This window comes from Tripterygium wilfordii, chromosome 6 (assembly GCF_013401445.1).
Source record: "Tripterygium wilfordii isolate XIE 37 chromosome 6, ASM1340144v1, whole genome shotgun sequence".
Taxonomy (NCBI): domain Eukaryota; kingdom Viridiplantae; phylum Streptophyta; class Magnoliopsida; order Celastrales; family Celastraceae; genus Tripterygium; species Tripterygium wilfordii.
Genome location: NC_052237.1, coordinates 8,999,491 through 9,023,428, shown reverse-complemented (window position 1 = coordinate 9,023,428; position 23,938 = coordinate 8,999,491). Strand labels below are relative to the sequence as shown.

The following is a 23,938-nucleotide window of genomic DNA, read 5'->3' as shown; positions in this document are numbered from 1 at the left end:
AAGTTGGTCGTCCGTCCATCATTTTCAACAAGCCAACTATCGAAATGAAGCTCTAGGTCAGTCTGATAAAAGCTCAGCCATCACCCACAGTCGATTGTCACTTGAGTTGTCGGAAAAGCTTTGTGAAATCTTAGCCACCGTTTGAAAAAGAGCTAGATCTGGCTAATATGGCCAACGCCGGCGACTATCAATGCCCCTAATCAACTCCACGGATCAAGACGCATCATCTATGAGGTTTTATTGCTTTTTCAAACTCTTTTTTTTTCTTCTGAAATAAGATCTGAATCTGCAGATATAATATTTGTTTTGGATCTGTTATGATATGTTATCTATTTCGAAACTTCAAACAGAAAACATTTCATTAAAGACAGATAACATTTTAACAAGACAGATAACGTTTAGCAAGACAGATAACATTATGACAGATATCAAATTAATCGAAACAAATAAAATATCACCTGCAATATGTAAATCCCAAAAAACAACGAAAATCACCACAGAAAATGTCGAAAATAATGATGTGATGACAAATCAAAGGAAAACAACAAGATCTATTGGTTCCGTGGTGAGTATGAGTAGATCTAGTTCGAACACAACAAAAATCGGGATGAAAAATTACTAAAAAATGGCATAGAACTCTCAAATAAGCCATGAGGGGTGGAGACGAAGCTTCCGGCGGCGAAGACGAAGCTTCTGGCAGAGGTCAGAGATGAATCATGTACAGGAGGCATGTGCCATGTTTGAGGATGAAGATGAGGGTATTTTAGACAATAAAACCATATATTTGAACTTTTTCTCTTTTTTGGAATATTAGTTCAAACTATATGGATTTTATGGAATAAGACTTTTAAGAGTGTCATTCTTGGAACAAAACTCTTCAATAAGGGATTAATCTTTAATTTTCCCATATAATTATAGACTAAAATGTAACATAATGAACAAATACAAGTAAAGTAAAATGTTGAATTACTCAGTAGTAGCATAGAGAGCGTTTTGTAATCAAATTAAAAACGATTTTATAAAAACAATTGATTTCGGAAGAGTTTTCACATACCTAACTGACCCGAATTTGGGCTATTGAGTTGTACCAAAAAAAAGGCATGCATATTGAGTTGTTATCCATTTTTTATTAAAAAAAAAAAGAAGAGGAAAAAAAGAGAATGTATTTAGAGGATGAAGATTGGACCCGAAGTTTATTTACTGCACAAACTGGATTGTTAAAGGTACAGACACTATTCTTTGGCATGTTTTCTCGATCAGACTATCCAACACTGAGGTATAAATGATACTGCAAGTGGTAACCTGAATAAGTAACCTAGGGAATTAATTACACCTCTATTTTCCGAAAGACTAAAAGGGCAAGTCTAAGGCCTATCTACCTTCACATTTGTTGGCCTGAACTAAAACTCGTACCAACCACCTGGTTCACCAAACAGTGTGGGGAAAAACTTCTTGTTGTGGGATCAGCTTCATGCCTTCAAGCCTGTGATATACAATGGCCAACAACAGTTTATGGACATGGCTGCAACTGATCCCGATGGATGCGGAATCCATCCCCAAGAAAAGCACACCATTCTTAGTCCAGCATGCTTTGGGGAGCACGGGGCGAGAATGCCCTCTAGAGGCAGGCTAGAGAATCTGGAATGTGAGATTGCAAGTTCCACTAATATCATCGAAACAGCTCTGGGAAAGACCACATTATGAACTTTGCAAAAACATCAGACTCCAAAAACTCAATATGAGCAGCCCTTCCTATAAATGTGTTCAAGTTCTTGCCATAGGAGGACGTATCAAAGTTGACATCACAACGCATGAACACTCGACGATCAGAGGAAGGAGCACGTATCTGATCCAAGCAGTCATTCAACATCTCCAGAAGTACTCTACCCTTTTTCGAGATGTCCACAGAAGCAGCTGGGCATAGTTCTATTCTGGCAGAATGGTATGGGACATAGCCATCCTAAGAGAAATTTAGGCGACAATCAGCATATCACTTGAAAGAAAATGCCAAGTAATTTTCTATTTTATCTTCCAAACTGATGAGGAAAAAAAAAGGGAAACTCCCGTGAACAACGCTTTCGCAATGGGCGGGGTCGGGGACATACAGGATGTACGCAGACCGTACCCCCACATAGTATATGGAGAGACTGTTTTCACAAATTGAACTTGTGACCCCTCGGTTGCACCTCTACAACTCTACCATTGGGCCACATGTTCGCCCGTATATCTTCCCAACTGATTCTCATCGATATTTTTCTAAATAAAGAAAATTCAGAGTATATAGGAGCAAGCAATAAATATTCTTCTCGAGTTGAAAAAAAGGTATCAAGTGCAATTTGAACGTATGAGATTGTCCACGGTCAAAGAGTGCGTGCAAATAGAACAGAAATGCAACCTATAATGAATTATGTATTTATGTTAAACATCATGTAAGAATTTCAAGAAAACTTATCCCAAGTGTAGCTGTGAAAGAAAAGGTAATACCTGGGGTGAAGATAGAAGGATAATATGCTTGAAGTTCTCCAGTGTTTTTTGCTGAAAGCAGAAAAGCTATCATTTTAGAATTCAGCCCAAGAGTAAAAGCACCCCACTCCCTCCCCACCCAAACAATTTATCTCTCCTCCCTCCCTCTCTCTGCTTTTATTTACCAAGGGACCCGCCAGGAGGACATAAACTGAGGTCATGTCCATACGACAAATAATAGAAGTGAAATGTCGGGTTGCACCACCCAAATTCTCCATCCGTTGCCTCTATCACCCACAACCACAACAGCAGAAAAATAACAGAATCGTCCTAAGAATATCTATAAAACAAATGAAGTAAATACGCAAACAGCCACAGATACATGGATGAAATTTCAGTACCTTGCATAGTTTGTAGAAGAAAGTATTATAGAGATCCGGATCATCCGTGAAGGTCAGTTGATGAATGCACTGAGTGTTCTTAAGCTTCTTCAAAAGCCACAATCCGGAGTTAAATAAAGAGTTTGTGCTGAAAAGATACCCCAAATGTGGACCGGATATAGATATATATGTATACAAATATCTTAGGTATGGTTTCATAGTGCTCTCTGCAGAAAAAGAAGAATGAATCTAGCATCAAATTCTAATGAATATCAAATTACAAACTAATGAAAAAAAAAAAAAAAAGCAGCCATCCAAAACTGTGATTATGTACCTGCTAATGCTGTTCTGATGATGACGTTTCCGATCGAATGTCCAACAAAGCTAAGCTTAATATCTCTTACAACACCAGATCTTGCAACTTTATCCAGTTTCTTTCTAATGAAAGCAACAACTTCCTCAGCTAGCCTTAGTCCCATTTCTCGAAAGTCTCCAGATGTTTTATCTTCATTTGCCTCAGACATTAGAAAATCTATCTTTGAATCTATCAAAAGCCACTGATTGCGAACTAGCCGTAAATCCAAATGATGTCCCTATTGTATTTAGTCATGAAAAAAACTGTCAGAGATGATGCTTCAGAGTATAATACAGTAAATGAAATCAGAGAAGATGCTGCTACAGACAAGCTGAGTCAGTGCAGACAGTACACTTGGAAGTATAAATGTGAATCTACTAAACCTAGATATATTTCAAAATAACATAATTGAACTTGCATCCTGTAAATCCGATAAAACAAACACATGTTTTGTAAATTACATTGTTGACCTCCCAAAGTGGATCACAGTTTTTTGTAATAGGACCAAAAAACTATTTACATGAGATCCAAGACCAAGTGGTCATCTTGTGCAATCCCGCTATGCTTCGTGCGAGGACCAAGAGTCGCAAATGCATTGATGAGAAAAAACTATGGCAAGGTACTCAAAAAGAACATAGGAAGATCTAAACGTGTTAAGACTGTTTTGGTTCCTTACACAGCAAAAGTTCAAAGTTCAAAAAATGCCATACCAATCGTGGTATTATTTTGGAAACCTCAGCATGAGGCTACCAATTGGAAATAATAATCAAAGGCATGGATATGGGGAGGACAGAAGAATCTAGAAGTAAAAGAGATGTAATAGAAGAGAAAGTACATGCCTGAAATCCATGCACAAAGACAACAATCTTTAACTCACGACCTTTTGGTTGTGGGCTAGAGCTGGATGGTATGTTTCTAGTATCAGAGCTAGGTCCAGAATTTAAGAGAGGCGAATCTATGAGGTCCAAATTTCTCAAGTATGAATTTTCACTAAAGGTACGTCTGGGTGCATTCATTACACGCTCAACAATTACAATTGGTATTCTCAGAGGATCTCCAAATATCTGCAAGTCCTGAATTGACCGATTGTTCATCTGAAAAGAACGAAACCTGCTCATAAGCCTCAAAAGTATATGGAGGATAACAAAAGGTATTCGATAAACAATTGAGAAACAAAGTACCCTCATTTGTGCAATACTTCGTCGATGAAGCTCAGCAAGAGTAGCAGCAGCTTGTGCAGTCTTTAAAAAGAATAATAAACCAATCCAGATTTTAAGAACACAGATAATTAACAATTGCCAATAGTTACAGAAACTGCAAAGACGGACAAAATTCTCTAAGAAGTAAATGAAGTAATCAGAAGATAAAATATTTACATCATCTGGTAACTTCCACAAAGTTGAAACTCTTTTAACACCATGGTGCGAAGACTCTTCTGCTCCACTACTTATATAATGATGAGGCATCTCAACCTTAGAGTAGACCATCCATATCGACCATTCAGTTCTTCGGTCCTTCGCCCAAGTATCACGCAAGAACTGTAGTAACCTAGTTTTGTTTGCCCTGGAATATAAAAAGCATATACATATGTCAGTCCGAAAACAAATGCATCTAGAAGCAACTGTAGTCACAGGCTCAACTTAAGGTTCAAAAGTAGTAGCTTAGTAGCTGAGATAGATATACCATATTCTAACAAAACTATTTTAATCTAAGACATAAGACCACATTTAAAAGAACATGCATTGGATAAGAGATAACAAGGAGGAAACATGTTAAAACACAATCCCAAGCATTTTCAAATCCAAATGGCACACAATAAGACAAGACAGCATAGTCTTCCAAGTAACTTCTCATGCATTATAGGCCCCTAAACCTTAAATGAATACAGAGGGAGTAATTTGTTAGTTATTATGCAGGCGCACATGTAACCCAATGGTAGAGTTGCGGGGGTGCAGCCTAGAGGTCACAAGTTCAATTTCAAGAAACAACCTCTCCACATATTATGTGGGGAAGGTCTGCATATATCTTTTTTTGTCTCAGCCCGCCTACTGAGGGAGCCTTGTGTACGGGTGTTGTTTACCTATTATGCTAGCATGTGTTGTCCTAAACTAGAGGCAACTCATAATAAGTCATAAAGTACATGAAGCATGATTCTGCAAGTGACAAAGAAAGGTGCCTACAACTAAGTTTTGTTATAGTATATGCTTTTATTTTCCTGCAATTTTTTTAATAGCAATTTCCTGCAATTGATAATAATATGGAGGAACATATGTTGGTTGCAATTACACAGCTTGATCAATATATTACTATAATTCCCAACGAAATGAAGGTGAGATATAGAAACAATACTTGATAACACATAATTATAAAGGGGATAGCAGAATTTAAATCTAGAAAAGCAGGGGTGTCCAAACGCAGGACTAACAGAAATAAGTCAAATCAAACCTGTGGAACTGCAGAAAAATGCTCCATAAATATGACACTTGATCTCCCAAGGTATTAAAAATGTTTAATAGGTCATCCAGTAATAAGGTCCGGAGCAATTTATCACTTTGAAAATCTAGAATACCGTTTGTCTTCTGCTCATAAACAGGGAAAAAAAAGGAGTAAATAAAAAAACAATGGAGCCATATAAACGACGAAGTACAATCAATAATACTCTGCTACAATAAAATAAAGCAAGGACCTCAAGACCATTTCGTGGCTTGCCTTGTCCTGAAACTCCACCATCTGCAGTAGCCGGATCCATTTGCAAGATAGAACTAAACAACTTTATATCATCCATTTTGGATGTAAAATCAGTCAAATCAATAGTTTGGTCAACCGCTTTGCTGAGTTTCTGTAGCTCTTCAAGTAATGTGTCACGGGCAACTAAAAATGACTTCACAAGTAGTACATGTTTCATATCCACAGCAGTCACTTGACTCGTCACCTAGTCAATGGAAAATTCACCTTTCAGCACTTCACACTAAAAGTTACCAATGAATGGAAGAAGAATCTTTGAAGTACAATAGCATTATGAGATTAAGAAACAACAAAAATCATCCACATGAACCTCAAGCACATAAATCGCATAGGCAATGACAGCATATTCCGTAATCAGTAAGTCTATGGCTCAGTATACACAAAACTTTTCAACCAATCGCTTTTTAAAACCAGCAGCTAGAGAAGTTCTAGAGCCAATCATCTTTCAAATGCAACTTTGATGTAGATGAAAGATCATGAGATTTTGAATTATGGTTTATTTAGAAGTCTAGGTTTTTTCAGTTGGTTTTAGGTCTTATTTATCTTTTATTTAAGTTAGTATTATTGTTAGGACAATATTCTAGGGTTTTATTTGAGTTTTAAAAGCGATGGCATTATCGTAATTTCTAGGTTAGTTAGAAAAACGAGATTAAGTATTTATTAATGTTTTATTATGATATTTTAGGAAGTCTATTGCTTGGCGAACAAGTAGTATCTTTTAGGGGTCAATTAGGAGTCTATCTGATTTCTTTTTAGTATTGGTTTCCTAGTAGGAGTGGTTTAGGGTTTCTCTATTTAAGGATTGTAACCTTCTGTGCTATAGAGGACTTTTGACTTTTATTCAATCAAAATATAGAATTTTCTATTGGGTTTTAACCCTAAAGACTCCATTGAGTCGATTCTATGTCCCTTCTTCTAATCTCTTCGTTCAAATTCTATTTTGCCATTCTTTATTGTTGTCAACAATTTTCGCCGCATCAAACTTACTCCCTCTGTCCCATTTTGCTTGTCCTTCTTTCTATTTTGGGCTCTCCCAAAAGTGGCACTTTATTTCATTAATTAACAATTTTGTTGTTATATTCCAATATTATCCTTCTTACTTTAATTATCTTAGTTTCAAGAAAAAAAAAGTAACACCATAAATAAGGACGAATTTGGAATAACAACGTTATTTTGTGTAGTTGAATTGCATTAAATGATGTCTCCTTAAGAAGTTGGATTTTCAAAGGATGACAAACAAATTGGGACAGAGGGAGTATTAGAAAAAATACAAGTGTTAAAGGTTGACATGTCACAAGTACACCGAAGATATATTGACACTGCCATTTAAAATTTTTATGTCCAGTTTCTAGTTTCAAAATCAGAATGATATCTTTTTTTCGGAACTTAAGACCACTTGTCTCTTGCCAATTGTAACATGAACAAGAAAACTATTCCAATGGCACGTAACAAAATTTCTGAGATGGAACGACTAAATAACTTCTAAGAAAGGAGCCAGAGAATATATTTAAAGCAATATTTTTCAACGGAATACAATTGTCCTTTGAAGCTTTCCATAAGTGTCATTGATATGTCAAAATTACAAGAGTCACATAGCAACATTCTTACCGATACTGAACTTCAGAAGGATGTTAATGAATTCAAAGAAGATATAAGAATACCAATTTCAGCAAGCCAGCGACCATCGTGATGCACACATCACGAGCAAGCACACATACAATAATTACATGCATGATAGAAAATTCCACACGCACACAAACAAAATAAAATAAATAAAAAGCAATAGTTTACAAGTCCCTCATAATTTTACAGTTACCAAGCCTATGGTAATCAAAGAAGACTATACAAGTAAATCTAGTAAGTTATAGAAAACAAGAAACAAAGTCATGTTCGAAAAAATATAAAAAAAATTCAAATTAAGAGTATACCTGACACAAACCATCAATTCTTCCACCAGAAACATCATTAGCATCATGAGAATCACTGGAATAATTCAGCTGATGTTAATTCACAGTGCAGAATAATTCATTTAAATAGAATAGTTTCTTTCTTTTTTTACAAACGGCCTAAACAAAGCAAGGGAATCATGCAAGAAAAAATTCCTAAAACCAGAAATGTGACAAACCTGGATACCTTCAATGAAGAGGCGTAGGGACCAGCTTTCAATTGACTGACATGTACACTTGCATCAACAAGCACAGAGTGGAAAGCATCAAAGTATACAGGGCAATACGAATGCAATCCCAGTAGAGCTTTGGGAGGAATTCGAAATTCATGGATTGCAGCAGAACAAGCATCCAGAGAAGCCTGCAAGTCAGACCTGCAAATCCGACATATCAAATGTCAAGGGAAAGTGATTTCACCATGATATTAGCCAGAAAATTTTTGGGCAGGGACACTGGGGGATTTAACCAAGACATTAGGACATCACCAAATAAGAATTTCTTTCAACTTACCTATTCTCCATTAAAGGAGCATACATTAGCTCAAACTTCAAAATAACAGCAGATGCGGATGGGCCCTATAATTTTAAGACTTATCAGTTAAAGATGTGAAATATCAAGAGTACCAAATCTTAAATGCCTAAAGCACAATCTGTCATGCTAGAACATACATAACCACTGAATATATTTTTTTGTGGTCCTTGGGTTTAACTACAGTTAGACAGAAGTTGTTTCTGAAAATCATGAAACACTAATTGCTTTTCCCCCAAAAACAGTTGGGAGCTCGCAAGTTTTTTCTGCTTTGTAAATCAGAAAAAAAAAATGCATTGAAAAGGCACCCAGGGGTTGCCAGACAAATACAATCCTAGGAACTTCTCTACATAAGACCCAATTACTTTACATAGCATTCAAATGTCCACTGAACCAAGAAGAAAGGGCAAGAAGCCAGCAACCAGTCACAACCTCTAGAGGGGTTTCAACTCCTTCAAAAGCTGCTTTGTTTCTTGCCTTCCAAAGAGTCCAAAAGATGACAAGGGGAATGAGTAAAGTAGTCTTTTTTATTTCCATTGCCTTCTGTATTGTAGAGGAACCTTGATCTTCGTTTGAGTGATGATATAAATCAAACTTTATAATATCGCTATTTGGTTGCTCAAATTAGCAACTTTTGCAGAGGAAACTCTCAGTTATTTGGGCTTCTCATTCAATGCACATCAAAGTCCAAAGATTGAATATGAATAAGGATCAAACACTTCAGACATCTTCCTTAGGGATTAGTAGATTACCCATAGTTAAACTAACTCCACCTAATGAAAAAGTTAAACTAATCCCACTTTTGCAAAGCTTTATGTCTTTTTTTTCCTCTCAATTGTGCGATAGTTCTTAGTGGAGAATCCTCCTCCACCTAGTTCTTGCCTTTTCCCTCTCGTCCTTTTTTTTTTTTCCAAAGACAGAAGAAAGCTGCTAACACTGTGAAGAGACAGAGAGAGAGATCATTACCTCATGTCCAAGAGATAAATTGAATGAGATCATCATAGATAATCGAATATCCTGCCTTGCATATTTTATCCGAAAAGGTTGTGTTGAGAAACTATTTTCAGTATCATCAATCTTCCACACTCCATGTATGTCATCAGAACCCAAATCGGGTGCTACAGCTCAAAAAATTTACCAATTATTTCCTTCTCTCTAAAAGCATCAAACTTAACAAACTTGGTGAGAATTCATCCAAAGGAAAAAAAAAACAGAGAGAAAATGAAAATTTGCATCATTTCATCATCATCATTCGAGCAATTACCCCCAAAGTTTGGGGCCGTCTACATGGGTCAGAGAAAATCAACGAAATTCACTAGGTGTATTCGTTTCCACCATTTATTTCTATCTGAAATCATACTTTTATCAACTCTTGTTGAATCCGTATAAATTTCTAACCACTTCAAGTCATCTTTTTGAGGTTTTCCTCTCTTCACTTCCTACTCTCTCCTATATAAATTTGCTCAATTCTCCTCAACACAACACCGCTATCTCTACGTCATAAATGTCCATACCATCTTAAACGGTTTTCTCGCAACGTCTATTCAATTGATGTTACTCCTATTTTAGATCTAATAATCTCATTTCTTATCCTATCTTTCATCAAGTGGACACATTCAACGAAAAATTTTGCATTCCTGCTACATGCATTTTGGATATGCTATCTCTTAATAGCTCAACACTCAAAACTAAACATCATCACAGGTTGTATAGTTGAAAAAAGAATTTTTCCTTCAACCTTAAAGGAATTCTATTGTCACATAAAACCCCGGATACACTCCTCCACTTCAAACACTGGTTTTTAATCCTATTAGCTACATGCCTACATCTTCACTAATGTCTCCGTCATCTTGGAAAATCGAGCCAAGATACTTAAAAACCTTACTTTTTTTACTTCTCTCCCATCTAATTCAATCGTTTGTTCGTTCCCTTGTTTTCTCTTACTAAACTTACATTTCATATATTTTGTTTTTGTCTTACTTAATTCAAATCCTTTAGACTCTAAGGCAAGCATCATTTGAAAAGGCAAAATTCATCTATGCCAGAACAAGGGGGGAAATGTTCTCAAAAAATAGCAACATATATCTTGGACCACTTCTAAAGGATCAGACGAACCACTTCATCATCTATTACTGCACTATTCTAGTTAAAGAAAGAAAAAGGTAAATAGTTAAGATAAAAGGCATGAGTTCAGTTGAAAAAGAAAACGATAAAGGAAGAGCATGCCCCCTAGATCTTACGATGGGGCGGCACTTAATAGCCACAAACTTCTCAGAAAATTTCCTTTGCAATACTTGAACCAAAAGGAGTGAATTAAAAGCTTCCATTCAAAAAAAATCCATTCAATAAAAACCAACAAAAAGCTGGGCAGAGAAAGGCAACCAGATAATAACACAACTTCAACGAAATTACTTTCTTTTGAGTACAAACTTACCTTCATATTGAACAACTCTTGCTGGTGTCCCCAAAGAAGCATACTCACTGTCCTCCCATCTCACAGTAATCTTCAGTTGGTACCATCTGAGCATATCAAAACCACAATAAAGAACAAAGATGCACCATGAGCACTAACATGATGCACTGAACAATAAAAAGTTTAAGCGATCAACTGAAATTTGCATACCCTTGTTGAAAAAGGTCGAGGTTGTGAAACCTATGGATGTAAATGGCAATCTCCCGCATGGTGTCCAACATTGCCATTGGCTTGACCCTAGCCGGGCCCAGCTTTTCATCACACCTCTTTGATGTCCCACTTTTATAGTTCAGGCCAATGAACCATCCAAGACGACGAAACATATGTAGCTCAAACTCACAAACACTTGCATCCCTTCTATTTTAATTCGGAAATATATGCATCAGCTCATAGAACCTCTTAGTCCTGGAAATCTTCCAAACCTTGTCTCATTAATAGAACATGAATAACTAAACACTTCACTCTATGCTTATCCCTGTCTCCAGTTTGTCCTCTCTCAAAAATCCAATCGCCAAGTTTCTTTTTCTAGGAGTGTTGTCAATTATCAAACAAGGATTTATTGTAGCTGGAGAGGGGGAAAACGCAACATTCAAATACGAGATTGAAGCAATAAGTCAAAACCAGTTCATATACAACTGCCAGCATTCAAAAATCTATGCCACCACCATGACAGAAGAAATAGTTAGCACCCCACTAAGACAAATATTGATATCCCCCAATCATTGCAAAATTTAAACTACTTCCCAGACAAACTGCCTACATTCAAAAATAAGTATGCCACCATTACAGACATCATAATTAGCACGCCATTGACAGAAACGATGATGCCAATAACATGTCCTTGACATAATCTCCATACAATGAAAATTGCAATTTAGACAAATACAATGGGGAGAACAAATAAGAAAGGCAGAAGCATTGGAGCAACATAAATTAGGGTTATTGTAGAAGTCAATGCTAACAGAAATAGGACATATGCACGGTGAATAAACGAAAGAAAACAAAAGGTGCAGAGACGGAGACAGTAGAAGGACAAACCAATCGTTGAGTTGAATCTGGTACAAAAAAAAAATGTAAGAGGCAGCTAGGGTTTGCAGCTTTTGGAGCTGAAAGGGCTGGGGGAAGAAGAAGAAGAGAGATCTGAAACTCGTACAATCCGCAATTAGTTAGTTAGTTGGCCTTTCCAATTATTCTTTTATTTCCTCAACAATAAATAAATACCTTGCGCAAAAACAACTCCTCGTGAAAATGAAGCTGTCACTCATTTTTTCTTTTCCTCCCATTGGTTGTGCCTGCCCGTTGTTGACCTGGACTAAGTCCGAAATGTACATTGAGCCTAATTATATCGGCCCACTTAATTAAATGGGCCTTCAAAAGAGCAGCCCAATTAACTATGTCCCTGACTCTCCATTACTTGGAGAGTAGCAACCATCAATTGATATGATTTATAAGATACGTCCAATATTCCAACATTTTAGACGCCTTTTGAAGGATAAACATCGTGCTAGCCTTGGGTCCAGAGCATGAACAACACCTCAAATAAATTGGACTAAAATCTTTATCGTCTCTTTCCATCTCACCCCTATCAAATTTCTTCAAATTACAACCAATCACAAATTTTAAAATAAAATTAATTTGACATTTCCAATTTATTTGTCAACTTTTCATAGGATAAAAAATTTATTCGCATCATCAAATAATATTTAAGACTTTAAAAGCCGAAAAGGGGAGAGAAATTTGAGCCTTAGGAGATACCTAATAGTCAAAAATGAAGAAACCAAGAGGGAAAAAAAAAAGAGCAAATCAATCTTGATGAAAAGTCTTTGCACCTTTGGCCGATCTATGAACCATGGTACATAACATTGTCAAAGTGGTAGTTCAGCTATTTCGACTAGAAACAAAAATCAATTACAAAGTTTCTATTCAAACTATAAATGGGCCGGATGATCCAAGCCCACAAACTGAAAGCCCAGGGAGAATTGGGCTTAATTTTGATTGGCTTTGCCTTAGTAAGAGACAACAAAACTTGCTTTTGAGAGGGCTGAGGGTGAATTTTCAAAACCAATAAGACCAGTCTTTTAACACAAAAAGTGATCCATACTCTTCTGGCATTAATTGCCAGCCTGCACACAGCTGTTCTCCACAGCCTGTGTTGTGCAACAAATCCATTCCATACTTATTATTTAATATAATAGAAAAAAAATAATCAAAACCTATATTTTAGAGAGAGAGACAAAGATATACAGGCTTTATATTATAATTTATATACGCCTGAGCTAGAGAGAGAAACTGACAAAGTGAAGAAGATGAAGAGGTTAGAGGATAGTGTTTGGTAGTGCCAGTGAAGGCACATTGTCCTCCGCTTCTGCATCCATTCACGTATCCCTATCTACTCCAGCCTGTAGTCTCTTCTCTCGTTAGCTTAAGCAGCTGAATCACAATTTCTTCTTTCGTTGTCAAAATCACTACGCAGTGAAGGAGCCCTAGAAGGGGAGCCGTAGCCATGGATCCATGCCCCTTTGTGCGTCTAACAGTCGGGAATTTGGCATTGAAAATACCTGTGGCTTCAAAGCCTGCTAGCTCTGTTGTTCACCCGTCCTCGTCGCCTTGCTTCTGCAAGATCAAGCTTAAGCACTTCCCACCCCAGACGGCTGTTGTTCCGTGCATCTCGACGGAGAGTCAATTTCCCGACTTCCAGCACCAGGCATTGTCGGCTACATTTCACTTGAGCAAGTCTGACCTTGACAGGATCGCTGCAAAATCTATTTTCGCTGGGAAACCGTGCTTGAAAATCTCCATCTACACAGGCCGGAGAGGGAAAACTTGTGGCGTTAACTCCGGGAGGTTACTAGGGAGGCTAACCGTGCCGTTGGATCTGGCGGGAACGGAATCTAAGGCTTATGTGTTTCACAAGGGTTGGATTTCTGTAGGAAAAGACTCAAAAGGATCCTCTGCACAGTTTCACTTGCATGTGAAGGCAGAGCCTGACCCGAGATTCGTGTTTCAGTTCGACGGCGAGCCTGAGTGTAGTCCCCAAGTCTTCCAGATCCAAGGGAATATCAGGCAACCGGTTTTCACTTGCAAGTTCAGCTTTAGGAGCACCGGTGATCGGAACCAGAGATCAAGGTTAGTCACGGAAAGTATGAGTTAATTACAGTTTAATCTTTAGTTGTTAGCGTTTAATCTTTACTCCTATCATTGCTAATCAATTAGTTATTCGACACAGATCGCTACCTACAGAGTCTAGCGGCGCAAGGGGATGGCTCAGCTCATTTGGCAGTGAAAGAGAGCGACCCGGGAAGGAAAGAAAAGGCTGGTCTATAACAGTCCACGACCTCTCTGGCTCTCCAGTTGCGACAGCTTCAATGGTCACGCCATTTGTGGCCTCACCCGGCTCAGACCGGGTCAGTCGGTCCAACTCCGGGTCCTGGCTCATACTTCGACCTGGCGATGGGACCTGGAAGCCATGGGGTAGGCTTGAGGCGTGGCGCGAACGTGGTGCCTCCGACGGGCTGGGTTATCGTTTCGAGCTAATTTCGGACACTAACGGAGGCATGGGTGCGGCCGGCATTGTACTCTCGGAATCCACGCTTAGTTCAAATAAGGGCGGGAAGTTTGTCATCGACCTTGGCGCCAACTCAAACGGGCGAGCGACGCTGAGTAGCACCACGTCACCGGCGTGTAGCCCGAGAGGCAGCGGGGATTACGGGTATGGATTGTGGCCATACTGTATGTACAGCTTTGTAATGTCGGCTAGCGTGGAAGGAGAGGGAAAGTGCAGTAAACCCTCTGTGGAGGTGAGCGTGCAGCACGTGAACTGCACAGAGGATGCTGCTGCTTTCGTTGCTTTGGCTGCTGCCATTGATCTGAGCATGGATGCTTGCAGGCTTTTCTCTCAACGGCTGAGGAAGGAGCTGTGTCAGCAGAATGACCTACTGGGTTGATACGTCGTCGTCTTTGCGTCCCCTTTCAAATTTTTAAGGTTTTTTTTACAGCATTGCAGTGAATAATAGTCTTAAGTAGGGAGTAACTAACTGTGTACAGTTTGGGGGAAGATTAGACAGGCACGCTTTGTTTTAACTTGTGTTAATTGTTGTGTTTTTCTTGAGATTATTGTGTAGTCGCTGACTCAAAAATCTTTATTTTTTTAAATTAATTTGTAATTTGGAATGATTGATGAGGTGGAATGGCATGGTTTGTCAACTGTGAGTTGGCAAACTCCTTTGGATCATCTTTAGCTTGAATTTCCTTTCTTTACAGGCTGGCCAATGCAATCCCAGTTTCAATTATTTCTTTACTTGAATCAGAAACTTTGTTGGGGATGATGGGGTATGGGAAGTGCATGCAATTTGTTTATCAAATTCAATCTGCCTGAAAGAATTTCTACTGTAGGGCCCTTAATCTGCATGCACGTGCATTCTTAATTTAAGATTTATTACATGTGAATTTTCTTGCTTGAAAAGGGAATTGCGGACGGTAGATACGCCTCCATGAGCCACTCGCGTGCATTTAGCATCGTTTATACATAGTGCTATTATATTAATTATTGGGGAAGATTGGGTGACTAATGACTTGGGCAAATAGGTATGCTTCACTCTTACTATATTACACAGTACACTAAAATTCAAATTAAGACTTGGGCAAATAGGTATGCTTCACTCTTACTATATTACACAGTACACTAAAATTCAAATTAAAAGCGTATGGTGGGGTGGGGTATCTATAAAAAAAAGAGTGTATGGTGGGGTAAAGCGTAAAGGCAATATATGTTGGTTGGGTAACACATGGGTCCACCTCAACTTCTGTTGTTCTGTTTGGGGTGATCAGGAAGGCCTTGTGTATGGGGCCAACAGCAGGGCAACGGGGCTTCTCAGATTTGTATTAATGGTCCCTGAAGTATTAACGTGCCACATATGACGCTATAGTCGTTCGCCTCGTCTCGTTTGGGACCAGACAGATAACAGAGCTTGACGTTTGTGCCTCCTATTCCTATATCCAAAACTACATCGACTATGTTGTGAAACAGAATCAAGAAGTAGAAATAAATAATAATAATAATAATATCACGGTCTCTATTAATATTTAGTATGAGTTTTATGGGTGCTCGTTTCCACAATAAAAGATTTATTGATATGGGCCACCAGCGATCTACAAAACAGAGAGATCGATCGGCATGCTAATTAGTCATGTGGTTACATGTAAATACTAAATAGTAGATAATAAGCAATTAGGCTAGGATGTCTTACGTTTTTTTTGATGGAATAGCATGTCTACGTTGAAGTGGGCCAGCACAGTTTTTTGCATCAACAATTGTCCTCCACTTTCTAAGTTAAGCGTGACTTAGCTAAGAGAGTAGTAGTCGTGGTGTTGTCCGTGGAGTGTACGAGCCGTCGAATCCAATTTTGGTGTGTAGTGCATGATGCACATAATTGTTGGCCCAGAATGTGTACCGATAATGCGATGCACGTGGAGATCGTACGGGCGTTGAAAGGGAGCCTCTGTGTGGCACGCTGCATTCGAATGGCCACTAATGTGATTAGGCGAGCAACTGTTTGGGTAATGCCCCCTATAGGGTACCTAAAAGAGCAGGTAGCAGATAGAAAATGAGAGAGTGATAATAAACGTAGTTTAGTACAGTGGGGTTAATGTGGTCGACTTGATGGGGATGGGGGTGTCGAACGACGAGATAAGTCAAGAGGATGAGATTGTCGAAGTCCTACAATGGACCCCAAATTGTGGGTGCTCGTTTTCACATTCAAATATTTGACGAAATGAGCCACCGACAAGTTGAAAACAGAGAGAGGGTGTACAATATCTTGTTAACGGACCATATGCCTACTAATGAGTCATTTTCCTGCATGTAAAAAGTGAGGTCGAGGGCCCCTTAACAATTCCAATGGTGCCTTTTTTGTTGGGCTATGAATGGTTTTTTTGTGGTTTTTGTTGGGCCATGGATGAAATAGCATCTACAACAATGTCATTTTGGTGTTCTATTTTTGTTGGACCAAACATCGGGTATGAACTTTGATTGGCCTTTCTATTGGCTTGCTTCCTTGTAATTCGGGTCTCACGTTGTGCAGAACAACAAGTACAAACAAAAACAACAAACAAATAAAAAACAAGTAAAAATACATCATTGTGTGTCAACGACATCCATGGACAGACCCACACACAATTGTGTGTGAGCAATCGACCCCACAACATTTTTTTACATATATATATATATATGTATATATAATTTTGACCCCACAAAATTTTCATTTCGACCCCACTTATCATTTATGTTTCTTAATGTTTACATTCATTGGATCATGAGAAATCTAACACTAAAATATCCTATCCGAATAAAATGGGCCTTACCTAGTTACCCACAACTACTTAGATTTTCTTATCTTTAAATACAATGGCACCATTGCAAATCCAATATATAAGCAGCTGGCCTAGAACCTGAAGTGGGTCAAGACAGTTTTTTGCACCAATAATTTTTCTGTTTGTTCCACACCATTGTCAATCTATCTACTACATAGGAAAACGTAGTCTAACTACTACAGTTATCTTGCAAGTTGCGACCAATGTGACTCAGTCTTGGGTTTGGTCTGTCTTGTCCTACCAGTCTCTTAACTCTGGGAAAAAAATATAATTGAACAGAAACAAGAAAAAAAACAACATATCTAACCATATCTATGTTAGGTAGGTGTCATTTTTATAGCAGCAGTTCAGAGCCTACCATTAATGAGCGTACAAAAACTACAATGCAAACCAAGGTCAACACTTTAGACGCCTTTTAATAGTAACCATTTTGATCCTTGTTGGCTGGTTGTTTGATGGACCACTCTTTCAGTTTCAGCGCAAGTTATACATTTCTGGATCCTAGAGGCCATGGAGTCCAATCCGAATCTTGAGACGGCCATTACGACCAGTTCACAATCTTCTACCGGCTCAGTAGCTTCTCAAGCCCAAGAATTTATGATTGATATGAGATAGCTCGTGCCCATTGAGCATTCTTTCCTTTCTTTAGTTTAAAGTCTAATGGGATTATTCCAAGATTAATAGAAGCTTTAAAATCTATGAAACTTTTTAGATTTGCACTTGGCAATTTGCATGTTACAGGTGAGAAAATATATTGCAAGAGATATTTTAATAATTTATGCACAAAAATAAAATAAAATAAGGACAAAGTCCAAAAGATTGAGAAATAAAGCTAGAAACACGTGAGGTTGGCAAGAAATCAGGAAAAACATGACGTAGATAAGAGACACACAAGAAAATATAGGAGAAAAGACAATAATGAGTAAATATGCAACTCCTCTCTTCCCCTAAGATGACAGCATGTTTGTCAATTATCTAGAATTTTGTCTTTTTGAAAATTTTGTTATAATTTGCAGAAATTGAGAAATGAGAAGTATAATTTGAAGAAATTGAGAGGGATGAGAAGAAAGAGATGAAAAGTAGAAGAAGAGGTGAGAGAGGCACTTGAGCTATTGTATATGCTCTGGGCCTAAGGCCCATGTGGTTTTATTCTTCAAAACGTGTCACGACTTTATAAGTCTTAACGCTCCCCCTTATGCGAGGCCTACCATATGGATTATATGGGAATCGTTGAAATCGAGTCTATATATGTTTCGATTAATTTAAAGAACTTGAGATATGAGAAGAACATGTTATAATTTGAAATTGAGAGATGGAAGAAGGGCTCTGTCCTTTGAAAGACGTTTTGAGTGTTTGAGGTTGTCTTATCACTTACCCTCACTTGAAGGCGGTTATGCCAAACTCAACAAGTGAACTATACGATAGTCGATAGGTCATTAGGATCGAGTTTATGCTCCAATACTATGTTATAATTTGAAAGAATTGAGAGATATGATAAATAGAAGGCGAGAGAGGTTTGAGCCCAATTCACTTGAGATACCATCCACGTTTTGGGTCTAAGCTTTTGTGGCTTTATTTTTCAAAATGCATCTCGAGTGTTTGAGGTTGAACTTATACTTATAAACCGGCTTAACCGAACTGATATGCGACATTATAAGTATTAACAACTTCAAAGTTGAAGCAATGGCCAGCTGGAGTTGTAAGTATTAACAGCTCCAATAATAGCAAAGAATATAGCACTTGATATGTCTTGATAGTACTAAAAACTAATATCAAGTGTGTGTGCTAGAATGGTAACATATTTTCAAGCATTCTATAACATCAATTACCAACTACTTTTTGTAAAGTATGGAGAGGAGGATAGAGAAAAAGTGAGGGGATATTGCAACATGTCAAGCTTTATGTGGTTGTGTGGGTCTAAAATTTTTTCTCAAGTGGCTCTTGAAATATTAAGTATCAACTATCAATAATGGTTTTTGATTCATTGTGGTTAAGAGCATCTCCAATGGTGCATGTGTTTCAAGCACTCCATTTTACCTTATAATTTGTGCACCACCCAAATATCAAGAGTTTCTCAATAATGGTATAATGTTTCAAGCACTCCATCTCCCTCTATTTTTTCTATTTTGTTATCTCTCTTGTGGGTCCACTTACAAGTGTCGAGTTGTGAATGGTTATGTGGGTCCAAATAATGCTCTTAAGTAACACTTGAAATGTCAAGGGCCTTCAAAATTTATACCATGTATCAAGAGTGATTTTTCTCCCATTGCAACCATTTAGCACTTAAAATTATTGTTTCAAGTGTTTGATAATTGTAATTTCAATCATCCATTGGAGATGCTTGTAGAGCAACCACAATGATAAATTTTTGTTGGGGAAAACAAAATGGTTTGGGAGATGTGTTTTGCTGATGTGGTTGAGTATTTTATTAATGTGGTCGGGACAACAAAATGTATTGGTACAATGGTGTAAATTTGCTGACTTGACTTTTGTGTAATAGAAGTGAAACTCAATATTGATTTAAAGGTAAAATGTGAGTGTGTGTGAGATGTGGATCCCATTTTGGGCCAACATGGAGGCATGCAATGTTCCATCTCCTCATGTTGGGCCAATTAGGGCATCTCCAACAAGGAGTTGCATAATTGAGTATGTAAATGTACTGTACATACTCTACAAGACTTTTACATACCCATTTACATATTTTGACCAAAACTCATTCCAACAATAAGGTATGAAATGAGTTCTCATATCATTTATTAATATATTTTAATCTATGACCCATGAATATATCAACCTGGCCCAGGAATTTAGCACATGACCCATTTCAATTCTCTTTTAAAAATTACCATAATTCATTCATTCAAATATTTTTTAAAACTCAAGTAATTCAATCAAATAACTTAAATATTAAAACTAAGCCTAAAACTTTAATAAAAGCCCAACCCAAATAAACATTTAAACCCTAGGTGGATCCAAATAAGTTTCCAACAACCATTCTCGCCTCTTGGAGAAGATGGAGGTGTTGTAGGCGACGAGAAAGAGGTTGGAGATGATGGAAAGATTGTGAGTTTGTACTGAGATGTAAAACAGTGGGTAATAGGGTAGTGCTTTTTATGTTTAATTAACGCCAATAGTCTGACTTCCGAATGGGATTTCGTTTGACTCATAAGATCATCTGGATGAAATGAAAGAGGGGTTCCGTTTGTGTATTGAAAGTAAGATTTTTTCTCTTCCTCTGTTGCAGCAGAAGGTATTCCAGACCTTTGCCCAACGACTATAAAGTTAAAAGTAGTTTAGTTCCCTCCACAATTTGCATAATTTCTCTATTTTTGGGTGCTGGTTCGTAAATTTGGGAACTAAAATTGAGTTCGTAAATTTACATCCCCATTTGCAAACTTTATTGGAATGATTTTTTTTGGGTTTTAGCATGTAAAATGGCATTATGTGTTTTGCATACTTCTTTGCATATCTTATTGGAGATGCCCTTAGAAAGAGGTCAAGAAATAGACTTTATTGAAGTACAAAAGTTTTTAATGGGCCAAGAAAAGATAACTTTTTACTTTCCATGCCCAAATAAATGTACACTTGGGTTTGCACTTATCAAACTCTTAAAACAAGTGTTTCAAGTGCTTGATAAATGTAATATCAATCGTCTATTGGAGACGCTTATGCTGATTCGCCTGGTCAATCAAATACACCAGAAAAACATTTGAATATTCATAATTGTTGACAAACAAGTGAACAACAATGAAATGGTCGTTGTCCCTTGCCGCGGTAGGGGACCAAGCAACCCATTTTAGATCCACATCTATAGCTCTATGGCAGTTGGAATTTAGGGTTTTTTGTTGCTCATGCTTTCAAGTTTTGGGCTTGAATCATATATGGGAAAACACAATCCAAATTATCCATGACGGCTTCCACTTCAATTCGTACACTAGTGGCAGACGAACTACACGAGGAAGATCGGCGACCACTACCGATGGATGTCGCGAAACACGACTTTGATGTGCCTAGGCTATGAGAGATGATTCATCTACAAGACTCAAAGTGGAGAAGGATGAAACATTTAGGATCTGTTTGGTATCACTTTTGTTTCTTGTTTCTTGTTTTAGTTTTCAAAAAATAGAAAACAAAAACAAAAAATGTTGTTTGTTTGTATTTTCTATTTTGGTTTTTATGAAAACCAAAAACAGGTTTTCAAAATTTTTGAAAACAAGAAAAAAAGTTTTTAAAAGTTTTGGAAACAGAACTAGTTACACATATTATAGATTTCACTTTATTTAAGATTTCAGATTGCAAATTACATAGAGATATGAAGATAATGATTAAATATACTTTGGGTTATTGTTTTATTTCTTATTTTTTTTTCTTTCTGCTGATGTTTTTAATAGTGAAACACGACAAATGTTGTAGTTATAAAAAATATAGTGATGTGGATATATTCTATTATTATGAAAATAAAAGCATAAACTCACTTTTTTTTTCAATTTTATCCTTTCAGTTTTTGTTTTTTAGTTTTTAGTGTTCAATCAAACAAGTTTCAATTTTATGTTTTCATTTTATGTTTTATGTTTTTGTTTTTTATTTTTGTTTTCAAAATTTTTGGAAGTGATACCAAACACAACCTTAATGTATCCCTTGTCAGAGACTATTCATCCACTACACAAGCCTAAAGGAAGAAGAAGAATAACAGTTGACAATTTATTTATTTATTTTTAAATTAAAGCTTGTTATGATTTATGAATTGGATTTTTTAAACGATTTGAATTTTTCTTCTTAACAAAAATGACACGCGTATAATATTGTACACCATAAGGGTATTTTGGTCTTTTGATCATAATTTTGTGTGTAAATTTATAAATTTATGATGTAAACTTATAATGTGTAAAGAGTGATGTAAAGATAATAGTCTATTGGTGTGTAGATAAAATTTCTCATATGAGATAGCTCGTGCCCATTGAGCATTCTTTCCTTTCTTTAGTTTAAAGTCTAATGTGGTTAATCTAGAATTACTAGAAGCTTTGAAATCTATGAAACTTTTTAGATTTGCACTTGACATGTTACACGTGGGAAAATCTATTGCAGGAGATAATCTAATAATTTATGCGCAAAAATAAAAATAAAATGAGGACAAAGACCAACACGTGAGGTTTGCAAGAAAATCAGGAAAAAAAACATGTAGATAAGAGACACATAAGAAAACACAGGAGAAAAGGCAATAATAAGTAGATATGCAACTCCTCTCTTCCCCTAAGATGAAAGAATGTTTGTCAATTATCTAGAATTTTGTCTCTTCGGAATTTTTGTTATAATTTAAGGAAATTGATAAATGAGAAGCATACTTTGAAGAAATTGAGAGGGATGAGAAAAAAGAGATGAAAAGTAGAAGAGGATGTGAAAGAGGTTTTGACCCAATCTATTTGAGGTATTGTCCACGCTTTGGGCCTAAGGTCCGCGTGATTTTGTTCTTCAAAATGTATCTCGAATGTTTGATGTTGCGCTCACACTTATAAATCATATCGTTGGTTTATACCAAATCGATGTCAGACTTTGTAAGTCTTAACGTTCCTCTTTGTGTGAGACCCAACAAGTGAAATATATGAGAATCGTTAAAATCGAGTCTTTACTTCGATACTATGTTATAATTTGAAGAAATTGAGATGTATGAGAAAACATATTATAATTTGAATTTGAGAGATGAGAAGAAGGGCTTTGTCCTTCAAAAGACGCATTGAATGTTTGAGGTTGGCTCACACTTGTAAACTATATTCTTGTTTTATACCTACTCAATGTGAGAATTTATAAGTATTATCACTTATCCTCATTTGTAGGCGGTTATCCGAGACTTAACAATTGGACTACACGACATGTTATTTGGATCGAGGGTTTGAGCCCATGCCACTTGAGATACTTCCCACGTTATGGGTCTAAGCTTTCCTGACTTTATTTTTCAAAAGGCATCTCGAGTGTTTGTGGTTGAACTTATATACTCATTAACTGCCTTAACCAATCGGCTAAACCATAGTTTATGTCCTCAAAGTTTCACGCTTTTCTCGTTTATGTCCTTGAAACATTCAATGCGTCTTGAAGATCTGAATATACTTTATAGGTGTAACCACTTCCCTCAACAATACTCCTTGATCTCCGAGACGAATCTCCTCGGCGAGCTCTATCCGCAGTACACCACCGTTCAATACACCCGTCGGACTCGTCTCCGATGTTTGTTTTTGTCTTGGACACTTGTATGATAATTATTGTATTTTTATTATTAATATGCTGACATTAAATTATTTTAAACTAGTTGCATACCCGCGCTTCGCGCGGTACATATTTTGATTGGAAAATAGAGATGTGTGGAAGTTTTTCGATACTTTGTTAACATGAAGAGCAATAGAGTTTTAATTGTAGAAAATAGAGATGATTGTGAGATGAAAATAAAATATGTACAATACTTGTTTTTTAATTTGCTAAGAAAAATTTTTTCTAATAGGGTGTAAGAAATTTGATGCATAAGGAATAAGTATGCTAAGAGTTTATCAATTTTTATTTGCGTCGTTAGTATCTACAAAGTGTTATAGGTCACCAAAGACATGTTTATGAGACAATATTATATGGTTAGTACAACAATCTCTACAAAGTGACATTTAATAACGAAAAGTACAATGTAGCATAAGTAGTA

General features: G+C 37.0%; 2 protein-coding genes across 8 annotated transcripts; one reads left to right on the top strand and one right to left on the bottom strand.

The window, feature by feature from the left end:
• Nucleotides 1–1,165: 1,165 nt before the first annotated feature.
• On the bottom strand, nt 1,166–12,078 carry LOC120000390 (protein FAM135B-like). 7 transcript variants are annotated; one of them, XM_038848465.1, is made up of 17 exons: nt 11,929–12,078; nt 11,041–11,295; nt 10,852–10,937; nt 9,384–9,535; nt 8,400–8,464; nt 8,069–8,263; nt 7,872–7,926; nt 5,885–6,130; nt 5,644–5,777; nt 4,575–4,761; nt 4,380–4,439; nt 4,038–4,292; nt 3,178–3,436; nt 2,865–3,070; nt 2,649–2,750; nt 2,485–2,535; nt 1,166–1,960 (listed from the first exon to the last, which is right to left on the bottom strand). In XM_038848465.1, the coding sequence occupies exons 2-17, from the start codon at nt 11,211–11,213 to the stop codon at nt 1,670–1,672; spliced, it is 2,517 nt and encodes an 838-aa protein (XP_038704393.1). In that variant the 5' UTR covers nt 11,214–11,295; nt 11,929–12,078; the 3' UTR covers nt 1,166–1,669. The 7 variants fall into 7 exon arrangements, with proteins under 7 accessions (XP_038704393.1, XP_038704392.1, XP_038704395.1 ...); XM_038848464.1 differs by having other exon boundaries at nt 11,041–11,455; nt 11,929–12,076; XM_038848467.1 differs by having other exon boundaries at nt 9,384–9,439; nt 11,041–12,076.
• Nucleotides 12,079–13,130: 1,052 nt separating this feature from the next.
• LOC119999446 lies at nt 13,131–15,120 on the top strand. The gene is made up of 2 exons (XM_038847012.1): nt 13,131–14,016; nt 14,117–15,120. The coding sequence occupies exons 1-2, from the start codon at nt 13,394–13,396 to the stop codon at nt 14,832–14,834; spliced, it is 1,341 nt and encodes a 446-aa protein (XP_038702940.1). The 5' UTR covers nt 13,131–13,393; the 3' UTR covers nt 14,835–15,120.
• The last annotated feature ends 8,818 nt before the right edge of the window (nt 15,121–23,938 follow it).

Excerpts from the sequence above, each read along its gene's own strand:
- LOC119999446 (XM_038847012.1), top strand. The coding sequence starts at position 13,394 with ATGGATCCATGCCCCTTTGTGCGTCTAACAGTCGGGAATTTGGCATTG. Across the intron at positions 14,017-14,116 it reads GATCGGAACCAGAGATCAAG|ATCGCTACCTACAGAGTCTA; the intron begins GTTAGTCACGGA and ends TATTCGACACAG.
- LOC120000390 (XM_038848465.1), bottom strand. The coding sequence starts at position 11,213 with ATGTTTCGTCGTCTTGGATGGTTCATTGGCCTGAACTATAAAAGTGGG. Across the intron at positions 8,264-8,399 it reads GCTCCTTTAATGGAGAATAG|GTCTGACTTGCAGGCTTCTC; the intron begins GTAAGTTGAAAG and ends TCGGATTTGCAG. Across the intron at positions 5,778-5,884 it reads AGCCACGAAATGGTCTTGAG|AAGACAAACGGTATTCTAGA; the intron begins GTCCTTGCTTTA and ends GTTTATGAGCAG.